At 58.7% G+C, this 14,795-nt stretch overlaps 5 protein-coding genes across 5 annotated transcripts; 2 read left to right on the top strand and 3 right to left on the bottom strand.

Moving 5' to 3' along the window:
* Window position 1: 1 nt before the first annotated feature.
* Window positions 2-1,455, top strand: PLICBS_005931 (3-deoxy-7-phosphoheptulonate synthase; the record flags this gene model as incomplete). The annotated part of the gene is made up of 3 exons (XM_018319664.2): window positions 2-47; window positions 313-1,092; window positions 1,145-1,455. The coding sequence occupies 3 exons, from the start codon at window positions 2-4 to the stop codon at window positions 1,453-1,455; spliced, it is 1,137 nt and encodes a 378-aa protein (XP_018182138.2).
* A 1,153-nt stretch (window positions 1,456-2,608) lies between these two features.
* On the top strand, window positions 2,609-3,813 carry PLICBS_005930 (uncharacterized protein; the record flags this gene model as incomplete). The annotated part of the gene is made up of 2 exons (XM_018319663.2): window positions 2,609-3,427; window positions 3,487-3,813. The coding sequence occupies 2 exons, from the start codon at window positions 2,609-2,611 to the stop codon at window positions 3,811-3,813; spliced, it is 1,146 nt and encodes a 381-aa protein (XP_018182137.2).
* An 879-nt stretch (window positions 3,814-4,692) lies between these two features.
* Window positions 4,693-5,886, bottom strand: PLICBS_005929 (uncharacterized protein; the record flags this gene model as incomplete). Its single annotated transcript, XM_018319662.2, has 2 exons — window positions 4,693-5,155; window positions 5,228-5,886. The coding sequence occupies 2 exons, from the start codon at window positions 5,884-5,886 to the stop codon at window positions 4,693-4,695; spliced, it is 1,122 nt and encodes a 373-aa protein (XP_018182136.1).
* Window positions 5,887-6,796: 910 nt separating this feature from the next.
* PLICBS_005928 (uncharacterized protein) lies at window positions 6,797-10,591 on the bottom strand (the record flags this gene model as incomplete). Its single annotated transcript, XM_018319661.2, has 9 exons — window positions 6,797-7,415; window positions 7,477-7,589; window positions 7,645-8,145; window positions 8,198-8,546; window positions 8,601-9,251; window positions 9,320-9,861; window positions 9,922-10,193; window positions 10,252-10,325; window positions 10,392-10,591. 9 exons carry the CDS (start codon window positions 10,589-10,591, stop codon window positions 6,797-6,799), a joined length of 3,321 nt encoding a protein of 1,106 aa, XP_018182135.2.
* A 2,264-nt stretch (window positions 10,592-12,855) lies between these two features.
* On the bottom strand, window positions 12,856-14,428 carry PLICBS_005927 (uncharacterized protein; the record flags this gene model as incomplete). Its single annotated transcript, XM_065600822.1, has 4 exons — window positions 12,856-12,938; window positions 13,136-13,362; window positions 13,419-14,039; window positions 14,118-14,428. 4 exons carry the CDS (start codon window positions 14,426-14,428, stop codon window positions 12,856-12,858), a joined length of 1,242 nt encoding a protein of 413 aa, XP_065456894.1.
* Between the last annotated feature and the right edge of the window lie 367 nt (window positions 14,429-14,795).

Raw genomic sequence — 14,795 nt, 5'->3', positions numbered from 1 at the left:
AATGCCCGGACTTGACATGCTTCCGCTCGCCGCGGACGACACGAGAGGTTAGTCCGCTCCTTCCAAATCATTCCATTGTGAGACGTGTTCGCCGAGTGCGTTGTGCGACAACGCACCGATTCGGCACGGGCCGTCGTATCGCCCTGCGACATGTTACCGGCCGCCGGTGCCCGGCTGTACAAATGAAGCTGCGTCGAACCTCTCAACCTCGCCTCGAGCCGTTTCCCGCCCCTCCATGATTCTTTGGATGCACAATGGCTGTGATTCGCAGAGCGCCAGTCGTCCGAGCAGACGCGCTGACAGACAAGGCAGTGCTCGGCCAGGATCCCTTGATCCCCCCTGCTCTGCTCACCTCCGAGATTCCCATGACCGAGAAGGCCATCACGACCGTCGTCAAGGGCCGCAACGATGCCGCAGATATCGTCATGGGACGCAACGACAGGCTACTGGTCGTCGTTGGCCCCTGCTCCATCCACGATCCGGCCGCCGCCCACGAGTATGCCGCCCGGCTAAAGCAGCTGTCTGACAAGCTGTCCGACGATCTGTGCATTATCATGCGCGCCTACCTCGAGAAGCCTCGCACGACAGTTGGCTGGAAAGGCCTCATCAACGACCCCGACATCGACTCGTCCTTCCAGATCAACAAGGGCCTGAGAGTGTCGCGCCAGATGTTCGTCGACCTCACCTCCAACGGGATGCCCATTGCCAGTGAGATGCTCGACACCATCTCCCCACAGTTCCTTGCCGACTGCATCTCAGTCGGCGCTATCGGTGCGAGGACCACGGAGTCTCAGTTGCATCGCGAGCTTGCTTCCGGCCTATCCTTCCCGGTCGGCTTCAAGAACGGCACCGACGGCAATCTCGGCGTTGCCATTGACGCCATCGGGGCTGCGGCTTCCAAGCACCACTTCATGGGTGTGACCAAGCAGGGTTTGGCTGCTATCACGCGCACCAAGGGCAATGAGCACGGTTTCGTCATTCTTCGCGGAGGAACCAAGGGCCCCAACTTCGACAAGGAGAGCGTCCAGGCCGCCAAGAAGACGCTGACGGACAAGGGCCAGAAGCAGGCCATCATGATCGACTGCTCCCATGGTAAATCTGTCATGCTCGACCATTCGATCTCACAGAGGCTAACTTGTGCCAGGCAACTCGCAAAAGAACCACAACAATCAGCCCAAGGTTGCCAAGGTTATTGCCGACCAACTGCGCGAGGGTGAGCGCTCCATCATTGGCGTGATGATCGAGTCAAACATCCACGAGGGTAACCAAAAGGTGCCTGCCGAGGGTCCGTCTGGCTTGAAGCGCGGTGTCAGCATCACGGACGCGTGCATCAACTGGGAGGACACCGTGACTGTGCTGGAGGACTTGGCCGCGGCTATCCGCGCCCGGCGCGCCATCAACGGCAGCTCCGGCGCTGGCGAGGATGCCAAAGTGAGCATGCTGGAGGAGGACTAGGTTTCCACATCGGCTGCTGTGTGACAATATTGAGGCCCGGATCTTTCCGAGAGCTAGTATAGTGTCGTGTCGACGAGCGATGACTGTTTGAGGGGCGCCGCAGATGCTGCCTGGCTGGTTTTGCGACGGGGTATAAAAGTTAGGGTCAAGCGCGGGAAGCTTGTCATTGCGGGCAATCAGATGGTATGCCGGACGCCCTCTGCGGGCCGGACAGGCAAAGTTCAAGAGAAATGGAAATGATTCCGTTGCGCCGTGAATACATGCTCTGGACCGCCAGGTAGTCGCATGCTATTGCCCACCGCTCGTTACTGGGGCATAACTGATATCTTGCCGACCCATGGCCCTGCCTTCTCGCCACTCAATGACACGTTTGAACGCCGACCAGCCCAGGAGCCCACTTGTCCCAAGGATGAAGCCCCATACGATGATCTTGTCCTTGTTGCTGTCCCGCTGAAAACACATAGTCACGACATTCTCCTCCTTGGCGTCTTTGCAGAAGCTGATGCCCTGGCTGAGGCAGAACGCCTTGGTGCACTCGGAGCAGGATGATGATGCCGACCGCCGAGTGTTGCCTGCGGGAGCAGAGGGGTTGGTGTCGACGGCGAGTCGCGGGCCCAGCAAGGAGCTCAGGGATATTGATCGGCGAAGAGAGGACGGAGATGAGGAGTCGCCGCTTTTTGGCCCTAAGGGAATGATGGTGCTGTTCTTGAAGCAGGTGCATTTGCAGAAGGTCGGTGCAGCTGTGGGAGGTCAGCAATCGTGACTGCGACGCGCAATCAAGCAGGTTGAGGAAACGCACAGCTCGCAGATGCTAAGGCGACCAAGGCCGCTATGAGCAGCGCGAGAATGTGTAGCCGCGCCATCGCGACAGGCTATTCGGCATGCGCGCGCGCGCAGAGGTGGAAGTCAGGACAGATTGAAGGGAGTTGCAGTGGCTTCGTCAGGAAGGGACGCTCCACGACCCGCGATTGAGCCTCGAGCTGGCGGCGGTGGTCACAGCAGGCGGCTGCCGCTGAAAGTGGGTCCGGCGCCGCCTCACGGATTCTGGTTGGTCCCCTGTGCCCGGCACCAAAAAAGTTGCCCATCGCGAGCGGCTTCAACCCGTCGACCCTTCAACGTCACGAGTGCTGTCGCGCTCAACAGAATTCACGAAATGCCACGAATACCACGAGTCTCGGGGCTCAAGGCCTTGCCCTTGAATCTTGCTCCCTCGTCGGCTAGCCCTGCCCGACCATCATTCGCCGCTGCACGCGCCATCTCGACCACGTGCGTCGCTCGAGGAAAGAACACGGAATGGGTGCGAGGGAAGCTGTGGAAGGGCGAGGCGCCAGGCCCGGAAGATCCATACACACAGAGACCAGAGCCTGAGGAGTCTTCAAACCTGCCGGAAGAAGCTCTCGAGTACCAGCCTCACCCCGACCGGACCCCCGCTCAGATTCTGGCCTCGCGCCTGACCTTGCCGCCGAAGCGTACGGAAGCGACACCCGAATCGCAATTGAAGTCGTCGGACCCTACCTACGTGCCGGCAACCGATGCCGAGGGCCTCGAGGAGATTAGCACCATCACGACGTGGTGGGACCAGCCCGGCCATTGGGGCGCGGAGAGCGAGTTTGACGCTTTTGGCAACGTTGCAAAGGTGGCAGACAAAGAGATTGTGGAGGTCTACCTGAGAAGGGCAGTCGTTGAGCTGCTCGCGCTACAAGAATCGGGCGTGTTTGCAGATTGGGCGACCAAGAAGTGGAACGAGGGTGACCGAAGCGCGTTGGATAGCACGCTGGCGGTCGAGATCCAGGTGCAGGATGGCAAGGCTTCGCTCAACGGCGACGCCGCATCGCTCTCCCAGGGCCTGACGGCCGAGCTGGAAGAAGTCGACACGCCGGAGAGAGTGACCCTTGACGAGGCCAAGGAGCTTGTCAAGGCATGGGACCCTGCGTGGAAGAGCATCGCGCTCGACGAGCAAGCCAAGTTTGCTGTATGCCTCCCGCACGCCTACATCTTCGCGCGCGAATACAATGCTGACACGCAGTCCAGGTTCGGAAGCGTCTCTACCAGCTTACGGGCAACCTCGTCCCCGACGCCAAGCTCGCCGCGGCCACGACCGTCAAGCATATCCTCACACTCGCTGCGAAGGAGCCCAAGCCGCAGAAGCTGACGCAGTTGCTAAGCCGGCGGGATGACTTGCAGCGCCTCTCCAACGTCAAGGTGCATAGCCACAAGATTCGCGCCATTGAGAAGGAGACGGTTGTGGGCCGCTGGAAGGTGATTGAGGAAGAGCTCAAGAGGCGCGGCCTACCTGTCACGGGTACGGCGGGCTTGTCCAGGAACAAGGAGAGGGATTGGATCACGGGCAAGGCGTAGGCGGACGTCATGGAGGAGGCTTGGCAGTGTACCAAGTGTATGCTATGTACATCTACTGTGAAGAATACAATACATCCCATGTACCAACAGGCTCCCTCAAGCCTTGATTTCCCTTCAAGCCTGCCAGTAGCTGCTGGACGCTCTTATACACACGAAGTGGACTGAAGCTTGGTGACCGGTGCTAGAGGCAATCCAGCTGCGGCCTGTGCGCCCCTGCGCTAGGCTATCAGCCCGCGCTGGCAGCGTTTCAGTCTTTTACCGTCGCTCTCCTGTATTACGTATGCGTACGGAGTAGGTTTGCGCGAGATGTGATCTTGCTCCGTGCTGGTCAAAGCACCTTTTCGCCACCGACGAGACGAGTCGCATGGCGTCGGCAGCCGTCTAGTGACAAGGCTTAACCTTGGTCCCATATGATACCGAGTGTTGTGTGTCAGGACAGGTCAAGCTTAAAAATAAGACGCCCAACACGGCAGTCACAAACACGACTGGACCGAATACGATGTTCCCGATACGTCTTGACTTGGCAAGCCGACCGAGAGGTAAGGTGAGGGAGCACTTCAACTTCGAACTGATGTTGGGAGGATCATCCGGTCCCCCGGTCGGCGCTTGCGCAGGCCCAGCTCTTTGCACAATACATCGCTGGAGTTGGGGTCATTTTGACGAGCACATACGTCGACGACTGGGCACAGCAGTCGCCCTCACATTCGACGGGCAATAGTTCACCAAACTGACGTCCATTATACACGGCGCATTGGCCACAAGAAGGAAAATTTTGCCTATTCTAATACCATGATGCCAATTATGTACTTACTCCTGGCAATGAGTCGACCACACTTATATATATACAAAGAGATGAACCGTCGAAGATCGACTCAATCTTTAAGGGAACTTGACCTTGGAGGTGTCAAGCGTGAGGATGTAGCGCTTGCCAGCAGCCTCGGTGAGGCCGTAGAGCTTCTTGCCCCTCTTGTCGTAGCTCAGGTCCTCTGGGCTGGTCGGCAGCATGCCGGCATTGTTGCGCGCGCCCTTGCCGGGAATCCAGCCCCAGAGATCGCCAGCCTTGGCGCCGTTGCTGCGAGAGATGTAGATCTTCTTGTCGGCCTGGACGGCGCCCTGGATGCGCAGGATGTTGACGCACGACGCCCACACGGCCTTGGCCGTCTTCTTGTCGGCTCCGGTCTTCAGGCCGCGGGTGCTGGCGTCGAGCTCGTACTGGACCAGACGCTTGGGCTTGGCGTCCTCCTTCTGGTACTCGCCAACCATGAGGCGGTCGGGAGACGCGGTGCGGTCGAGGGCGATGTACGAGAAGCGGAACTCGAACTTGGGAGTCCACTTGTACCAGCTACACAACAACATGTTAGCATCGTGGCGACAAAGATGGAGCACACGTGGCTCATGTTACGGGATGAGTTACCTCTTCTGGGGAATGACGTATTTGTAGCCTGCAGCAGAGTACTTGCCAGCGCTGACCTTGCCGACCTTGTCGCCGGAGCCGACCTCCCAGATGTTGCTCATGTCGAAGACGCGGATGCCGTTGGAAGTGTCGACGACCCACAGCGTGTCGCCGTACCACATGATGCCGCCGGCGTGGATGCCAACGCCCTTGAAGTCGTCATCGGCGGAGGGGTACACGAGCAGTGCGTTGCGATACTTGTTCGTCTTCTTGTCGACGAAGCTGATGCGCACCTGCTTGGTCGAGTCGCTGTACCAGCTCACCAGCCAGCCGTCCTTGCCGTCGTAGGTGCCCACCTCGAGGGCGTCGGCCGTCGAGGAGATGCCCTGCGGCACCCACTTGTTGGTGTCCATGTCGTTGTAGTCCTTGGTCTTCTCCCACGACAGCTTGGTCGCGGAGCCGGCCATCTTGTGGTTGCCATCGTTGAAGACGTCCGACACGTTGGCCCTCTTCTTGGCGTTGGTGAAGATCTTGGACAGCGGCGCAAGGTGCTTGTTGACGCCCTGGTCGACGAGGACGAAGTTGGCGGCGTCCTTCTTCTCGGCGGCCTTGCACTTGCTCGGGTCATCGGCGAGCGCGAGCGAGCTCGCCGCCAAGACGAAAAGGGCAGACAGCTTCATGATCACCGCGTGGTATTTCTTTGAACGGATGTATCAGGATGACCTTCTTTCAGCACTGATCATCGTGGGAGCTGCAGCCGGTGCCTTTATATATTGCCCGTTTAACGACTAATTATAAACAAGCAGCTGCAGGGGGGCTTCAGCCGTTCAACCAGAATCGAGGCAACAGAGCACGCGACACTGCCATCGTGCCCCTGAGCTTCGGACGAAAAACGGTCGAAAATAATAAGATAATCTTGCCGTGCGATTGTCCCGACGTCGCGGTGGTGATGGGCAGCGCGCCGGGCGGCGAAAGGGTAATGCGGGCTTATGGCTTGTCCGACGACCCCGGCCACCCGTAGATCAGTTGCCCAAGAACGGGGAGAAGCTGAGAGCCGCTCTGCAAATCCGGTGGGCCAAAGCCCTTAGCCTCATTTCAGGCACAAGTAATTGCGGAGGCGGCTCATGAAGATGGTCTGCAGAGCGGCAGGGCTGACCACACCAAACAGGAAAGCTATGCGGCTTGTCTGTCCCGTTGCGCTATTTTTGGCAACACTGTCAGGCACACAGCGCCCCGACCGACAAGGATCATCATTTGCTGCGTGTGCGCTTTGACGGTTGAACATGTTTTCATTGAGCAATGGTGCAGTTCTTCATGAGAGACTTGAAGTCACGACGATCCATGTCGCTGCCCTTCAGCATCATGTAGAAGACGCGCAATCGAGATCACGCAGTCTGCCTTGTTGGGACTTGTCAGCTCGTTGCACGACCACCATGAACATTTTAGCACCACACTGAGGCCCGCATTAGACTTGTGTTTGGTAAGAAAGTAAGTTTCAATCTCAATGGCCCGAGCAGGCCATTGGTCCTTTACAGTAGATACATTTGAACAACAGAACATGGATCCAGACGCGACGGAGCCTCGAGACGGCTACCAAGCCGCTCTGGCGACCCAGCCCTTGGGGTATTTCCTCACCCAGAATCTTCTCGCCTCATCAATCAGGATAATGTAGATACCAAAAGCAAACGGCAGGAACCAGTATTCGACGGGCACCGCCGAAGTGACAATAACCTCTTGGATGGCGGGCGGGTACAGCCATAGGAACGCCATGGCCAGCGCGAACAGGATCGACGGGAACAGGTACAGGTTCTGCGTCTCCTTGTTGAACAGCGGCGGGTGCTGGAAGATGCTGAGGCGGCGAGTGCGCGTCGCCATGAGGTTGAACCACTGCATGACCACCAGGTTGACAAAGTAAATGGACGACGCCTCGGTGAGCTTCTGGTTGTAGTAGTCCGGGTCGACGTAGCTGGGAACGACACCGAAGCCGAACCACAAGTCCTTGAAGAGGATGCCGCTGCGCTGCAGGTACCAGTACGACATGGCGAACGAGGTGATGGTCTCGGTCATGCCGATGATGCCGTACGCCTGGAAGATCAGCTGCCAGTTGACGAGGCGGTCCTTCTTGACGTTGCGGGGGCGGCGCAGGAGGACGTCGGCCTCGGGCTTCTCGAAGGACAGAACGGTGGCGGCAGCGCAGTCAGTGAAGCAGCTACAACCCTCGTCGTCAGTAAAGGTCTCTCTACTTGCACTTTTTGGCAGTGTTCACATACCAGATGACGATCATGAGGAAAGAAGACAGAATCTGGGGAAGACCAAAGACAACGTTGGTGATGACGGGCCAGAACTCTGAGAAACTTCCAGCGGGAAGCAGGTAGGCAATGACCTAGAGCGTGTTAGTCGACTGCCAGCCCAAGTCGCCAATGTCTGGGGCTCTTTACCTTCTTCAAGTTGTCGAAAACCACACGGCCGTACTGCACCGCGATGACGACCGACGAGAACGTGTCCAGGAGCACCATGTCGGCCGCCTCCATGGCAATGTCTGACCCGCTGCCCATCGAGATACCCACATCGGCGGCCTTCAGCGACGGCGCATCGTTGACACCATCACCAGTCATAGCCACGACGTTGTTGTTCTGGAACTCACGCACGATGCGAAGCTTCTGCTCAGGAGTCGTGCGCGCAAAGACAATCTCCTCGTACTCGGTCAGCAGGCGCCACTGGTTCTCGTTGAGAGTCGTGAGCTCAGGCCCGCTGATGACGATGGCGCCCCGAGTGAATGGCGAAGACTTGTCCTTGAGCTCGTCGGCCTCATCGGAGCCGGAGCCGGAGCCGGTGTCGGAGTATCGCTCGAGGTTGGCAACGCCGTCGACATTTACGCAGGTGACGATGCCGGCCTCCCGAGAGATGGCCAGCGCAGTCAGGGCAAAGTCACCCGTGACCTGGAGTGTGTTAGAGCAAGCGTTCTGAGGAGCGGGCACACGAGAATCTCACCATGGCGATACGGATGCCAGCTCCACGAAGCGTGGAAACGACGTCACGAATCTCAGGGCGCAGGGGGTCGACGATAGCAACCAAGCCAACGAGGGTCAGGCCGGTCTTGGCATGCACCATCATCTCCTGCTCATACTCGACCGTCTCCGGAACTGCCTTGACCATGTCGGCCGGGATGACCTTCCTCGCCAGCAGCAGGCATCGCTTGCCCTGAGAGGAGTAGATGTTCTTGACATGCTCGAGAGTCGCCGCCACGTGCTCGTCAATGTCGGCAAGCACACCAGAAGGAGTGAGATATTGCGTGCACCGGCCAAGGAGAACGTCAGGGGCACCCTTCATGGTCAAAAGCCTGCATGCGCGTCAGTAATGGCCGAAATGGCAACCAATTTGTGGGAAATCATACAGATCAGAGTCGCTGAAGCTGGCCGCTGCATCAGCGTGTAGAGTGTTCTGGAGCGCCTCCCTGCGAGAAATGTTGAAGCATCGAATCATGAACTTGTTCTTGCTGTTGAAGGCGAGCTCAAACACACGCTGCCAGCAGCCGCGGAAGTAGCCGACGTTGCCGGCGGACAGCGACTCAGAGAAGCGCAGCACCGCAGTATCCGTCGCATCGCCAAAGATGTTTCTCTTGTCGATGGAGACGTCAGCCTGAGCGGCGTCCAGCTCAGCGGCGTTGCAGAGAGCGGCAAGCGCGCCAAGCTGGCCAAAGGGGCCGAGCGCGCCAGCCTTCTCACTCGACGCCATCTTCTCCTGAAGATCCTTTACGGTCATGTTGTTGGTCCCGATCGAGCAGTCCGTCAGGGTCATTTTGCCCTGGGTGAGTGTTCCCGTCTTGTCAGAGCAGATGACGGAGACGGAGCCAAGCGTCTCGACGGTCTTGAGGGACTTGCAGAGAATCATGTTCTTCTTCATCATGTTGGCGGTGATGGTGAGGCCGGCAGTAATGGCAATAGGAAGACCCTCGGGGATGAATGCGACGGCGACACTGACACAGCTCACGATGAGTGCGGACACGGAGATGAAATCGGGGTGGTCACGACGCAGCCAAGCGCCCCTATTTTCATCCTCCGTATTAGCTGATGCCCAGCTGAATTAGTAGCTGAAGAGGATGGGGGAACGTACCAAACGATCAGGACCACAACAATCATGGTGAACATGATGGCGCAGATGAAGAGAACAAAGTACAGGACCTCCCGCTCCAAGGTCGTCATCTTGGTCTTGGGCTCGCTCGTGAGCACAGCGATGCGGCCGAAAACCGTGCGGTCGCCAGTGGCCACAACGATACCGACACCGGAGCCGATGATGCAGTGCGTGCCCTGAAGGCCGATATTGTGCGTCTCCAGATAGTTCACATCGGTATTCTTGACTGTGGCCGGCACAGGTCGCGATTCTCCCGTGAGCACCGAGCGGTCAAACTTGGCGTCCGAGGAAATTTGAATAAATCGAACGTCGGCCGGGAGCTTGTTTCCAGATTTGATATGCACGACATCACCCGGAACAAGCTCTTCGGCAGGGACGCTGACGACGTTGTTGTCTCGGATGACCTGGCACTGCTCGGGGAGCATGTCCTTGATGGACGCCATTACGCGGGAGGTGGACCAGTCCTGGAACATGGCAAAAGCGGCCTGGATGAAGAAGACGGCGAGGAGGACGATAGCAAGAGCCTGTCACTCGAGTGTTAGGCTCCCGTCGTCGAGTACAAGAATCAAGTGCAGTAGACATACCAGGTTGGCCAGAGCTGGCGCAGGCTCGCCGAGTGGCTTCCATGACACGAACACGAGAATACTGCCCACGAGAAGAATGCCACCGAAGCCCTTGAAAAAGTAGCCAAAGATGGTCCAGGCGCGGTTTGTCTTGGGTGGCGACGGCGCGTTCCTGCCGTACTCCTGCTGCCTACGCTGGACCTGGTCACGGGAAAGGCCAGAGGACGGAGTGGTCGTGAGCCGCTTGGCCACCTCGTCAGGGGTGATTGTGTGCCACTCAAGATCACTCAGGTCTAGAGCCTTGTCAATTTCAACCCCCGGCTTATGTGTTGGTTATACTCGTCGACGTACCCTTGGCAGCGGAGCTGGCTGCTTTGATGGCTTCAACTCGGTCCTTGGCCTTGGATTCCTCGATCTGGAAGGAGCTATCGAGCAGCATCAGCGACGAGTCACTTGAGTATCAGGTTCTCCTGCGCCGGCCATTGACTTACACCGTGCGGTACTGAATGGGTAGCGTCAGCGAAGGGTCGACCTGGCCCCTGGAGTGAATGCTGCGGATCGCCAGGGACTCTCGCGAGCCGCTCCGGCTCTGCGGACGCGAGCGGGAGTCGCGACGACCGCGGGCTTGCTCCTCGTCGCCCCAGCGGACTCGCTCAGCCGCCTGCGCCTCTACAGCCTTCTCGGAAGACATGATGGCGAGAGTTGCAGAGATGGAGAGTGACAAGGGGAAAAGGGGGAGGGCCGAGCAGGGGAACGGGGGACGACCCGGGAGGCGAGCAGAACTGAGCAGAACCAAATGCGTCTACGAAAGAGTCGATCGGCCCTGGGGGAGGGCTCTTATATCCTGAGAGGCAGCGCGGGAAGGCCACGACCTAGTTTCACCACCGGCTCGCGGGCGCAGCCTGCGACGGCTGATGGAGCCGCCATTTGCGTTGCGCTGAAAATGGGCATCACATGCGGTCACGGAGGGCGGTCATACTGCGGTGGCCACATCACAGACCAACCAACAACAGCAAAGGCCACGAGGAGCGCAGGCAAGGTTGCAAGCTGGACGCCGGGCAGGCGGGCTATGCGGGCAGGCACAGCGACAGTTGATGGCGGTGGCTAGCTAGGTTTGGATGGGGGGTCCATGTCGTGAAATTGCCTCGTCTGAGCTGACCGTCGGGTAGTACGAGGACGGCAAGTACACGACGGTACAGAAACCAGAGACCGTGTACAGAAGTGCCAGGCAGTCAAGGAGGGAGGGGGGGCAAGCGAAGACGAAAGCAGGACACACGACCGAGGCGGGCGGTGCGCGGTTGTCTCCTATAACAATTTCGAGGTATCGAGGTTGAAGGCGCGAGAGCTTGACGGTATGAGCGATATACGTTGACGGGACTTGGCAGGCCGGGCCTGGGGAACCTGGCCGGCACTGCGCTGAGAAGGGCCACAGATCAGCGGCGCCCATTGGGCCGATAGGGGTCGCCGCTTCGGCTGGCTTCCGGGACGGACGCGGGCCTGCCAACGGGGCTCTGTTGGTTGTCATCCATCAGCTGCGCGGCGCTGCAACAGAAGAGAAGAGGAACATGAATCTCACCGTCAGCACGCGGGCCAGCGTCATCGGCGTCCGCGGGTCCATCCATCCCGTCCCTCCCTTGCCGTCCGCCGCCGCCGCCGCCGCCTCCCATCGATCCATCCACCCTCATTCCTCGCTTGTCATTCAGCCAATATCGGCTGTTCGACGTCTCGAGGCGGCCTCCCATTCCCTCCAACGGCGGCAAACGTCAACGTGAGGCATTTCGTGAGTTTAGCTTTTTTTTTTTCTTTGCCCTCTTCCACTGCCCCCCGATCAATCCACCTGCTCTTGCTGCCAGGCGAACTGAGAATTTTTTTTTCCCCGAACGGCCAGTCCAGTCTGGAATCATCGCCCAGTGCTTGTAATTAGCCTTTCTACCCACAACAGCCAGCGATGGAACTGCGCCCGGGGCTGAGAGACTTTTTTCTTTCTCAATCCAGTAAGCCGCTTGCAGGGCAGAATCATTGCCTTGAATGCAGTGGCTTTCTGGCGAAAACATGCCGCCCAAGCCCACCATTGTCATGTGGCATGGCCGCCGTAGCCACCAGGGCAGTGCAGCGTTACTTTTACCGCATTTGGCAAGGCGAGGTATGTGCAAGCTTTCCTCAGATTTTGCCCACAGCATGAAATGGCTCTTGTCATGGCCATGCGAATCGGACAAGGCGCGGCCGCTGTCCATCGCGCGGCCGCTTCCCTCGCTCGCCACGCGTCGGCCCTGCCCCCCCCCCCCCCCGGTCCATGCAGCTCGTCAAGTCGTCAACTCAACTTTATGGCTGGGCCACATGCAACAGGGCGGACATTGCTCCGTCGCGGCTCGCATCCGGTAGCACAGCATCGTTGGGTCAGACACGGCTGTTGCACAACGCGCTGAGCTGTGAACCTCTCAACCGCCGTTGTACTGCATGGGGCTGAGGGCCTCCCCCTGCCTGTCTCCTTGATGTCATGGCGACCCTGACGGTTGCATCTGGCCATGCGACTGGTGGACCCTGTTCAACCTTGTTTCGCCGTGCCTCGTCGCGTGCCGCCCGCGTGCCTCGACAGCTGGTGCAAGACAGTCAGCTCAGGCTCTGTCCCCTTTGGGCAATTGCACGACGGCGGATACAATCCCACGGTATCACTCTCTGCCGCCGAGCCCTTGCATGCGCTTTGAAGCCCGGCTTCGTTTCGTGCATGTACTGGAAGGTACTTTGTGCTTCGTACATGAATGTTTCCACATGACATCTACGGAGTACGAAGTACGAGATTGCAGGTTCCCTTCATCTGGCTGGTGGGTACAGTACTTTCTTCCGTTCTGTCGACCGGCATCCCAAATCGCGGCTAGTGCTTGAGGCACAAAGACGGCCAACAAACGTTACCAACCTCTGTTGTTGACATTTGGCCTTCGCCCGTGAACCCCTCATTTAAACCTCAAAATCCCGCAAGAACACGCCGTTGTATACGAGCTTCACGTGGTCCATGGTGCGGCAGGGGTCGGCTCCCGCGCCTGCGCCGCCGGGGAGACACGTTGAGCGGCGCAGGCACCACACTGTAATGAGACGGCTTGCATCGTCGCGCCCGATCGAGTGGAGTTGATGAGATATATATATCATGTATGACCAGCAACCTCTGTTGGCCCACCTGGTCAGCATTCACGGCCACTTGCGGCCATGCTTGCAATTTTCTCGGCAGCCGCCCGCTGACCTCCGTATCGTCGCGCAACCGCTTCCAGCTCTCTGGCCCTCTTCTTCATGGCCACGCTGCTCTCCCCAGTCAAAGCCCGCACGAACCCGTCGCTCAGCACTTCCGCGTACCACATCGGAGCCGTGTCTTTCCCCGGCCAGATGCCAACACCGAGATATTCCGCGATTTGCGCAAAGTTGTACAAGTCTACCCACAAGGGCAGGATAACCTGGGGTACGCCGGTGCTGCTGCGTGTGTCAGTCAAACGACCAAACATTGTCATGGTGGGCTGGGAACGACCGACAGGATGGCTTCGTGGTAGCAGTTTGCGCCGCCGTGATGGACGGAGAGAATGATGTCGCCGGTTTGCAACAACGAAACGGGGTCCACGTCCAGCCAGCTCTCGATTCGCAGCCGTCCACTCTTTATATGCTCCTCTACCGGCTCGAGGGCACCATCAGAGAACTCGCACGCCTTTTGAAGCTTCCAGAGCACTTGGGTGTTGGTAGATTCCAGCACAGTCGCCAGCGCACCTGCCATCTCTCGCGCCATGCGCTCGTCGTACTCGACCGCGCTCCCAAGGTTGACCAGCACCGTCGGCGCCCTCTTCAACCACGAGGCGAGTTCCTCGTCTTGCTTGTCGGCCGTTGCAACGTCGAGGACGATAGGACCGACAGGCATGACGTGCGATGGGATAAAGTCCAAGGGAAGCCCGGCCTCGGGGAAAGCCATGGATATCCATGGGGCTTCGGGGAATTTCACGTCCACGAGTGGCATGGGATCACGAACTCCCTTGTCGGATAGGAACCTGCGCTTTGCAGCGAGGGCAGGCGAAAAGACGACGCCGTATATGAGACGAAGCTGGAGATACACATTCGCTAGGACCAGCCGCCACGGAAGCGGAAAGGGGAACCCGGAGCCCAGGCTGGGCGTATGCGCCTCGGGTCAGTGTGCTTTCCCCTACACTTGGGCGTTCCTGTACAGGAGTTGGGTTGGAACTTACGCCGGGTACTTCCAGAACGGCGCTCCCCAAGGCTGCATCCCGGCCAGCACGTCGGTCAGCGCATTGGGCGACAGGACCACTCTTGTCCTGTTCAAGCTGCGCGAGACGTCCATGGCAGGACGCAGCATGCTATCCAGGACAACGACCGCCGGATCAATCCGCTCGATCAGCTCTTTCATCTGGCAATATAGATCCCAGAGCTCGTCCGCAGTCCACGGCGAAGCGACAAGCTCGAAGTCCCTGAGAAGCTTCTCGCTCCCTGCGACGCCCGGCGGCGCGATCAACCCAGTGGCATCGCCCCAAGTTCGCATAGCTGCCGCGATGAAGCTTGGCCCACGTAGTTCGTGCCATTGTATCGGTCTCGCCTCTGCACTTTTAGAATTCGCCGCGTCGGAGACGCGCTGGAGTTCGCCTTTGAGCATCGGAAAGGATGCATAGTGAATGTCGACCGAGGGATATTTCTGAAGCAAAGCGAGTGTCGTCGCGACGTGGACTTTAGACAGGCCGTGGGCGCAATCGGTGAGGAATAGTACCGTGTTCTTCTTTCCCGTAACTGGAGGTGAGGGGGGTGAACGACAAGACGCCCGACGGACGAGGGCCGCCGTCAGTACGGCGACGAACACGACGCCGCTGTACCATACAAAACTCATTGCTATTGACAACCGGCCAGGAGGTGTT

The sequence above is a fragment of the Purpureocillium lilacinum genome (assembly GCF_023168085.1).
Source record: "Purpureocillium lilacinum CBS 284.36 DNA, scaffold_4, whole genome shotgun sequence".
Lineage (NCBI taxonomy): Eukaryota > Fungi > Ascomycota > Sordariomycetes > Hypocreales > Ophiocordycipitaceae > Purpureocillium > Purpureocillium lilacinum.
Note: the sequence above shows the minus strand (reverse complement) of the source record. Positions and strands in the feature narration are given on the sequence as shown.